This window comes from Stomoxys calcitrans, chromosome 2, assembly GCF_963082655.1.
Source record: "Stomoxys calcitrans chromosome 2, idStoCalc2.1, whole genome shotgun sequence".
NCBI classification, from domain to species: Eukaryota; Metazoa; Arthropoda; class Insecta; order Diptera; family Muscidae; genus Stomoxys; species Stomoxys calcitrans.
Genome location: NC_081553.1, coordinates 92,038,418 through 92,048,708, shown reverse-complemented (window position 1 = coordinate 92,048,708; position 10,291 = coordinate 92,038,418). Strand labels below are relative to the sequence as shown.

General features: G+C 39.0%; 1 protein-coding gene across 1 annotated transcript; it reads right to left on the bottom strand.

The window, feature by feature from the left end:
* Positions 1-4,849: 4,849 nt before the first annotated feature.
* LOC106089079 (uncharacterized) lies at positions 4,850-5,527 on the bottom strand. Its single transcript, XM_013254846.2, has 3 exons — positions 5,362-5,527; positions 5,130-5,297; positions 4,850-5,071 (listed from the first exon to the last, which is right to left on the bottom strand). Exons 1-3 carry the CDS (start codon positions 5,407-5,409, stop codon positions 4,925-4,927), a joined length of 363 nt encoding a protein of 120 aa, XP_013110300.2. The 5' UTR covers positions 5,410-5,527; the 3' UTR covers positions 4,850-4,924.
* Between the last annotated feature and the right edge of the window lie 4,764 nt (positions 5,528-10,291).

Genomic DNA, 10,291 nt, shown 5'->3' with positions numbered 1-10,291 from the left:
ATACCCACCACCTCGAGTATATATGTGTATCGTCAAAATTCGGTGAAAAAAGCATACCTTATGCCCCATAGCAGCTATATCGAAATTTGTTCCGATTTGGACCTAATACTAATAAGTACAAGTCATTGTTCAATTGTGCATAACAAAATATTGGTCTTTTTAGTAGCTATATCTAAAAATAAACCGATCAGAACCATATACGAGACGGATGTCGGAAAGCCTAACATAAGTCACTGTGTGAAATTTTTATCGAGAGATCGGTCTATATGGCAGCTATATCCAAATCTAGACTGATTTGGGCCAAGTTGCAGAAAAATTTCGAAGAGCCTAACACAATGCACTGTCCCAAATTTCGGCGAAATCGGACAATAAATGCGCCTTTTATGGGCCCAAAACCTTAAACCGAGAGATCGGTCTATATGGCAGCTATATCCAAATCTGGTCCGATCAAGGCCAAATTGAAGAAGTATGTCGAAGGGCCTAACACGACTCACTGTCCCATATTTTGGCAAAATCGGATAATAAATGCGCCTTTTATGGGCCCAAAACCTTAAACCGAGAGATCGGTCTATATGGCAGCTATATCCAAATCTGGTCCGATCAAGGCCAAATTGAAGAAGTATGTCGAAGGGCCTAACACGACTCACTGTCCCATATTTTGGCAAAATCGGATAATAAATGCGCTTTTTATGGGCCTAAAACATTAAATCGAGAGATCGATCTATATGGCAGCTATATTCAAATCCGGACCGATCTGTGCCATATTGCAGATGTATATCGAGGGGTTTAACTTAATACACTGACCCAAATTTCGGCGACATTGGACAATAAATGCGCCTTTTATGGGCCCAAAACCTTAAATTGAGAGATCGGTCTATATGGCAGCTATATCCAAATCAGGGTCAAATTGAAGAAGAATGTCGAAGGGTTTTTCAGAGCTCACTATTGCAAATTTTGGCAAAATCGAACAATATATGCGCTTTTTATGGGCCCAAAACCTTAAATCGAGAGATCGATCTATATGGCAGCTATATTCAAATCTGGACCGATCTGTGCCATATTGCAGATGTATATCGAGGGGTTTAACTTAATACACTGACCCAAATTTCGGCGACATTGGACAATAAATGCGCCTTTTATGGGCCCAAAACCTTAAATAGAGAGATCGGTCTATACGGCAGCTATATCCAAATCTGGTCCGATCTGGGCCAAATTGAAGAACTATGTCGAGGGGCCTAACACAACTCACTGTCCCAAATTTCGGCGACATCAGACAATAAATGCGCCTTTTGTGGGCCCAAAACCTTAAATCGAGAGATCGATCTATATGGCAGCTATATTCAAATCTGAACCAATCTGGGTCAAATTGAAGAAGGGCCTTATACAACTTACTGTCCCAAATTTCGGCGACATTGGAAATAAATGCGCCTTTTATGGGCCCAAAACCTTAAATCGAGAGATCGGTCTATATGGCAGCTATATGACGGTATATAGCGGTTTTAAAAGACTCTGTTCCGAACGGCAATTCCTCATTAACGCATCACGTCTTTGGAACACGCTTCCCAATTATTTGCAATTGTTTAGCAATGCTTCCGCTTTTTTAAAACTAAACTTTTATAATTTTATGCATGATTTACTTAATCACTTTTAACGTTCATTTAAAACAAAATATTTTTTTTAATTAACTTATTGAATTATTATACCCTCCACCATAGGATGGGGGTATACTAATTTCGTCATTCTGTTTGTAACTTCTTGAAATATTCGTCTAAGACTCCATAAAGTATATATATTCTTGATCGTTATGACATTTTAGCCATGTCCGTTCGTCTGTCTGTCCGTCTGTCTGTCGAAAGCACGCTAACATTCGATGGAGTAGAGCTAGCCGCTTGAAATTTTTTCGTTTGGGACTGTAAATTGGCTATTGCGGACATTTTGACATAGCTGCCATATAAACCGATCTTGGACCTTGACTTACTTGAGGGCACAATTCTTATCCGATTTAGCTGAAAATTTGCCGAACGTATAAAGTTATGACTTCCAACCACTGTGCTAAGTATGTTTTAAATCGGTCCATAACCTGTTATAGATGCCATATAAACCGATCTTGAATCTTGACTTCTTAAGCCACTAGAGGCCGCAACTTTTATCCGATTTGGCTGAAATTTTGCATGAAGTGTTTTGTTGTGACTTCTAACAAATGTGCCAATTATGGTTCAATTCGATCCATAACCTGATATAGCTGCCATTTAAACCGACCTGAGATCTTGACTTCTTGACTCTACAGAGGGCGTAATTATTATCCGATTTGGCTGAAATTTTGTACAACGGCATCTCTCATAACCTTCAGAAACGTGCGAAATATGGTCCGAATCGGTCTATAGTCTGATACAGCTCCCATATAAACCGATCTCTCTATATTACTTCTTGAGCCCCTAAGGCCCCATAACTTGATATAGCTCCAATATTATACCAATTCTTTTCTTTTAGCCTTTGTTTGCCAAACAAGAGATATCGGGAAAGGCACTCGATAAACGCGATTTATGGTGGAGGGTATATAATATTCGGCCCGACCGAACTTAGCACGCTCTTACTTGTTTTTTATATCCACCACCGTAGGACAACGGGTATATTCATTTAGTCAATCCGTTTGCAACACATCAAAATATTAATTTCCGTCCCTACAAAGCATAAATATTTCGGATCGTCGTAAAATTCTAAGACGATTGAACGATGTCTGTGTGTTTGTCCGTCCGTCTGTTGTAATCACTCTACAGGCTTCAAAAATGGAGATATTGAGCTAAAATTTGCCACAGATACGTCTTTTTGATCCACGCTGGTTAAGTTCTTGACCGGGCCAAGTCGGACCATATTTGGATATAGCTGCTATATAGACCGATTTTCCGATAAAGTGTCTAATGCCCATAAAAACTTTATTTTTCATCCGATTTTGCTGAAATTTGAAGCAGGCTTCCCGACTACTGACTTAAATATGGTTCAGATCGGACTACATTTAGATATAGCTACCATATAGACCGATCTCCCGATAATGGGTCTGATGACCATAAAAGTTTTATTTATTACCCGATTTCGCTGAAATTTGAAACAGTAGGTTATTTGAAGCCTCCCGGCATCTGACCTAAATATGTATTAGACCGGTCCATATTTAGATATAGCTGCCATATAGACCGATTTGCCGATAAAGGGTCTTAAGTTCATAAAAACTTTATATATTACCCGATTTCGCTGATATTTAAAATTGTGGGTTATTTTTAGCCTCCCGATATCTGACGTAAATATGGTATAGATCGGGCTATATTTAGATATAGCTGCCATATAGACCGATCTCCCGACAAAGGGTCTGAAGACCATAAAGGCTTTGTTTATTACCCAAATTGGCTAAAATTTGAAACAGTGAGTAGTTTAAGGCTTACAGACAACTGACACAAATATGGTTCAGATCGGACTATATTTAGGTATAGCTACCATATAGAACGATCTCCCGATAAAGGGTCTGAAGACCATAAAAGCTTTACTTTTTATCCGATTTCGCTAAAATTTGGAATTGTGTGCAGTTTTAAGTCTCTTAACATCCGACCCAAATGTGGTACAGATCGGTCTATATTTAGATATAGCTGCCGTACTGACCGATCTCCCGATAAAGAGTCTGAAGCCCATAAAAGCTTTACTTTTTATCTGATTTCGCTGAAATTTAAAACAAAGGGTTATTGTAAGCCCCCCAATATCTGAACCAAGTATGGTTCAGATCGGACTATATTTAGATATAGCTGTCATACTGACCGATATCCCGATAAAGGGTCTGAAGGCCATAAAAGCTTTACTTTTTATCCGATTTCGCTAAAATTTGGAATTGTGTGCAGTTTTAAGTATCTTAACATCCGACCCAAATGTGGTACAGATCGGACTATATTTAGATATAGCTACCATATAGACCGATCTCCCGATAAAGGGTCTGAAGGCCATAAAAGCTTTATTTATTTCCCGATTTCGATATAGCTGCCATATTGACCGATCTGCCGATAAAGGGTCTGAAGTCCATAAAGGCTCTATTTATTACCCGATTTCGTTGAAATTTGAAACAGTGGGGTAGTTTTAGGTCTCCCGACGTCCGTCCCGAATAAGGTTTGTATCGGACAAAATTTAGATATAGCTTTCATACAGAGCGATCTGCCGATAAAGGTTCTGAAACCCATAAAAGCTTTATTTTTTAATCCGATTTCGCGGAAATTTGAAATACAAAATTCAACAGTGACTTATATGTATTAGACCACTCAATGTCGGTGCCGAATTTGGGTGCATACGTTATCCAAGTTATTGCCCTTATAGCAATTTTACTGTCGGTAAAGATGTTCAGACTCGACATCTTCGCGTTAGCACCACACCACTTCACGCATTCCGTGATCGCCCGGTTCTCCGCCTGCAGGACCGTATTATGGTCAGGCAGTCTAAAACAGATGTTAGTCCCTGGGTTTTCAATGTAAACACCCAGGCCCACTATGTCCTCTAGCTTTGATCTATCCGTGTAGCATGATCTTCCAGATGGCAATACTAGGGTTCCGTCAATCCAAGACTGTGCCGATGGCAGCGCGTACGTCGCAATCGACTTCTGAGATGAACCTCTCGAAATTCGTTAAAAAAATTGTTTTCAACGTCCAAAATGCTCATTTATATTTTATGAATTTGTAAGTAAAACATATAAGTGAACACCTTGAGTTCGACAACCAACACAAATATGATGAAATAGAATATTTTTAAAATTTGGAGCGGTTTGTAATGGAGATTTTATTAAAGGTTTCCCCCATGTAGTACTAGTACTACTCATAAATAATCCACCCATGGGCTACTTTTATCCTGAATATTAAAATAAATACAGAGTTAAACCCATTTGGGGGTTTCTTTTAATCTAAAAAATCCTTAAATAGACTTTAACTTTTGCCCTATAGACATCATAGGCAGCAAATTGCAATTGTATCATATAATCGTTTTCGGGAAATGGAATTAAGGTCATCATCTCTGTATTCAGTATTAAATTCTCGATGATGATATCATGCTGAAATAAAAATTAAAATAAGCTCCGAGGTCTATCGTAGGGAAGATGAGCTACTTACATCATAAGGGCAGGTGTGATTTACATTGGAATATGGCCTGAAGCAGTCATAGAGAATCTTCCAAAACATAAAACGTTTGGGGTGTTTGAAAAATTCACACAAGTCCATTGTATTGTTGTACAAAAAGGGACGATAGCCATTACCCTTTTGAAAGAATTGGACGTTGAGCTACATAAAGTGATACCTTTTTTATCTTTCGTTCATTCGTAGGCATAGCAAGGGCTAATCTTACCGTTATATTATTGATGGGTACTTCATGAAGTTGCACATGAAGATGCATAGAGATAACATCACGAGCCCGAGCTTTTAGATAGCATTTTTTAAAACTTGCAAAAGGTTTATCAAACGCTTCACACTCAATTTTGGTGAATTTTACTTTCAAAAATTCAGCCAAATCCACGAATAGAACCACTAAAAGTAAAACTGCTGCCAGAACCCACTTAAACATTCTGTGCTTGCAAAAATATGAACAGGAACTGAGGCAAAGCTCTTAATATTTTGTTTTTTTTTTTAAGCCATTGTCATATTTTATTTATAGACATTTTTAAATAGAATCGAAATTAAGTGATATTTCATAATTTAGAAAAATTTATTTTTCATGATTCATATGGGGTGTGGCTTGATTTTATATTGCAGTGAATTGAAAAGTTTTGGACGTAAAAAAAGAAGCAATAAAATAACATGGATTATGTTTGACCTAAGGTTTGCTTACACACAACAATAGATTTTTAAGGTTCTGGCATAACTAGGGATTTCGCCATATAAATCGATCCGGGATCTTGATTTTTTTTTTATCAAAGGGCGCATTTCTTATTAGACTTTTCTGAAATTTTGAACAGGGTGTTTTGTTATGACTTCCAATAGATATGCTAAGTATAGTCAAAATCGGTACATAAACTTCTCACATATCAATGAGTGGAATCCGATTCAAGTTTAAGTTCAATGATAAGGGGCCTCCTTTTTAAAGGCTAGTCCAGACGCATGCCACAGTGCAACACAAAAAATAGTCTAAAGGCGTTAAATCGCATGATCTAGGCAAGCAATTGACCAGTCCCGAAAGTGAAATAAAATGTTCACCGAACTCGCCTCTCAATAAGCCCATTGTTACCCGTGCTGTGTGGCATGTGGCACCGTCTTGTTGAAACCACATGTCATGCAAGTCAAGCTTTGCATTTTGGGCAAAAAAAAAGTTGGATATAATCTCACAGTAGCGCCTACAATTCACAATTACGTTAAGATTCGCATTATCTTTGAAGAAGTACGGTCCAATGATGCCACCAGCCCATAAACCGCACCAAACTGTGACTTCTTCCGCCTGATCTTAACACCAAAATCGACAATTCTGCTTATTTGCGTACCCATTGAGCCAAAAATGAGCTTCGTCGTAAAATGGTAGAAGATCGCATTTGATAATAAAATTCATTAATTTGCAATCGGTGGAGGCCACCGTAGCGCACAGGTTAGCATGTCTGCCTACGACGCTGAACGCCTGTGTTCGAATCCTAACGAGGCCATCAGAAAAAATTTTCAGCTGTTGTTTTTCCCCTGCTAATGGTGGCAACATTTGTGAGATACTATGCCATGTAAAACTTCTCTCCAAATAGGTGTCGCACTGTGGCACTCCGTTCGGACTCGGCTATAAAAAGGTGGCCCCTTATCTTTGAGCTTAAACTTGAATTGGACTACACTCATTGATATGTGAAAAGTTTGCCCCTGTTCCTTAGTGGAATGTTCATTGGGATTTTGCGTATAGACCGATATGCCGATTAAGGGTCCGATTTCGTTAAAATTTGAAATAGTTAGTTGTTTTAAGCCTCCCGACATCCGACCCAAAAATGTGAATCAGGCTAGGCAGTATAGATATAGCTGTCATTTAAACCGATCTTACAATTTAGGGTCTTTATCACATAAAAATCGGATTTATTGCCTGATTTCGATGAAACTGTATATGTAAACTGTAAACTTGTATATGGGTTCTAGGGACCTAAATAAAATATGATCGAGCCCATATTTAGATACTACTATGGATGTAGTAGTGGAGTTGTAATAAAATAGGATGATAATTATATCCATGGTGGTGGGTATCCAAAGTTCGGCCGTGCCGTTTTTATTTGTTATTTTTTTGTTTCTTTAGAGAATTATTAGCCGAAATTTAGTCTTAAGGAACGTATTGTATTCGCCTTTCGCGATAGTTTTTACATAATAGGTTTTTAAGCAAAAAGCGTGCAAAGTTCGGCCGGGCCGAATCTGATATACCCTCCACCATGGATCGCATTTGTCGAGTTCTCATCCCGGCATCACTTCTTAGTCAAAAAAGTATATAAGAAAAGATTTCCTCTGCTATTAGAGCGATATCAAGATATGGTCCGGTTTGAACCACTATTATATTATATGTTAGAGACCTGTGTAAAATGTCAGCTAATTCGAATAAGAATTGCGCCCTTTGGGGGCTCAAGACGACAAATAGAGAGATCGATTTATATGGGAGCTGTATCGGGCTATAGACCGATTCAGACCATAATAAATACGTATGTTGATGGTCATGAGAGGATCCGTCGCACAAAATTTTAGGCAAATCAGATAATAATTGCGACCTCTAGAGGCTCAAAAGTCAAGATCCCAGATCGGTTTATATGGCAGCTATATCAGGTTATGAAACGATTTGAACCTTATTTGACACAGTTGTTGAAAGAAAATTTCAGCCAAACCGGATAGGAATTGCGCCCTCTAGAAGCTCAAGAAGTAAAGACCCCAGATCTGTTTATATGACAGCTATATCAGGTTATGAACCGATTTGAACCATACTTGGCACAGTTGTTGGATATCATAATAAAATACTTCGTGCAAAAATTCATTCAAATCGGATAAGAATTGCGCCCTCTAAAGGTTCATGAAGTCAAGACCCAAGATCGGTTTATATGACAGCTATATCAGGTTACAGACCGATTTGAACCATACTTGACACAGTTGTTGGATATCATAACAAAACACGTCGTGCAAAATTTCCTTCTGGTCGGATAAGAATTGCGCACTCTAGAGGCTCAAGAAGTCATGACCCAAGATCGGTTTATATGGCAGCCGATTTGAACCATACTCGGCATAGTTGTTGGATATCATAACAAAACACGTCGTGCAAAATTTCATTCCAATCGGATAAGAATTGCGCACTCTTGAGTCTCAAGAAGTCAAGATCCAAGATCGGTTTATATGGCAGCTATATCAAGTTATAAACGGAGTTAAACCATACTTGGCACTGTTGGAGGATGTTATAATAAAATACTTCGTGCAAAATTTCATTGCAATCGGATAAGAATTGCGCACTCTAGAGGCTCAAGAAGTCAAGACCCAAGATCGGTTTATATGGCAGCTATATCAAAAGATGAACCGATTCGAACCATATTTAGCACAATTGTTGGATATCATAACAAAACATGTCGTGCAAAATTTCATTTTAATCGGATAAGAATTGCGCACTCTAGAGGCTCAAGAAGTCAAGACCCAAGATCGGTTTATATGGCAGTTATATAAGGTTATAGACCGATTTGAACCACACTCGGCACAGTTGTTGAATGTCATAACAAAACACGTGGTGCAAAATTTGATTCCAATCGGATAAGAATTGCGGACTGTAGAGGCTCAAGAAGTCAAGACCCAAGATGGGTTATATGACAGCTATATCAAAACATGGACCGATATAGCCCATTTACAATACCAACCGACCTACACTAATAAGAAGTATTTGTGCAAAATTCCAGGCGGCTAGCTTTACTCCTTCAGAAGTTAGCGTGCTTTCGACAGACAAACGGACGGACGGATGGACGGACAGACGGACGGACGGACGGACGGACGGACGGACGGACGGACGGACGGACGGACGGACGGACGGACGGACAGACGGACGGACGGACGGACAGACGGACGGACAGACGGACGGACATGGCTATATCGACATAAAATGTCGGGACGATCAAGAATATATATACTTTATGGGGTCTCAGACGAATATTTCGAGTAGTTACAAACAGAATGACGAAATTAGTAAATCCCCATCTATGGTGGAGGGTATAAAAAACTTGCCGATTTCATTCAGTAGAACATAAGTCACTGTGTCAAATTTCTGTGAAATCGGATTATAAATGCGCCTTTTTGGGTGCCAAGGCTTTAAATCGAGATATCGGTCTATATGGCAGCTATATCCAAATCTGGACCGATTTGGGCCAAATTGAAGAAGTATGTCAAGGTGCTTAACATAACTCGCTGTCATAAATATCGGCGATACCGGACAATAAATGCGCCTTTTAGAGGCCCAAAACCTTAAATCGAGAGATCGGCCTATATGGCAGCTATATTCAAATCTGAATCGATCTGGACCAAATTGAAGAAGGATGTCGATGCGCCTGAGACAACCCACTGTCCCAAATTTCAGCAAAATCGGATAATAAATGTGGCCTTTATGGTCCTAAGACCCTAAATCGGCCTATCGTTCTATATGGGGCTATATACAAATCTGAACCGATCTGGGCCAAATTAACGAAAGATGTTGAAGGGCCTATCACAACTTGCTGTCCTAAACTTCAGCAAAATCGGATAATTAATGTGGCTTTTATGGCCTAAGACCCTAAATCTGCGGATCGGTCTATATGGCAGCTATATCCAAATCTGGGCTGATCTGAGCCAAATTGATGAAGGATGTCGAAGGGCCTTACACAACTTACTGCCCCAAATTTCAGCAAAATCGGATAATAAATGTGGCTTTTATGGTCCTAAGACCCTAAATCGGCCTATCGTTCTATATGGGGGCTATATGAGGATATAGTCTGATATATCTTCGTCTTAACCATCTTCGAACTTGACCTGCTTATGGACAAAAAAAGAATCTGTGCAAAGTTGCAGCTCAATATATCTATATTTAAATACTGTAGCATGATTTCAACAGACAGACAGACGGACGTGTCTAGATCGTCTTAGATTATTACGCTGAATATATATACCTTATAGGGTCGGAAATGGATATTTCGATGTGTTGCAAACGGGATGACAAAATGAATATACCCCATCCGTCGGTGGTGGGTATAAAAAAATTTCATTGAAATTTTGACTTGAGGACAAAATTTTAAAATATTTTGCTTAATAAAAATTATTTAGCAGAGCCGCGGGGTCTA

What these genes read in the sequence shown, in the direction of transcription:
- LOC106089079 (XM_013254846.2), bottom strand. Translation starts at nt 5,409, where the DNA reads ATGCATCTTCATGTGCAACTTCATGAAGTACCCATCAATAATATAACG. An exon ending in TACCCATCAATAATATAACG is followed by an intron (nt 5,298 to 5,361) that starts GTAAGATTAGCC and finishes CACTTTATGTAG; the next exon opens with CTCAACGTCCAATTCTTTCA. An exon ending in ATCACACCTGCCCTTATGAT is followed by an intron (nt 5,072 to 5,129) that starts GTAAGTAGCTCA and finishes TTTTTATTTCAG; the next exon opens with CATGATATCATCATCGAGAA.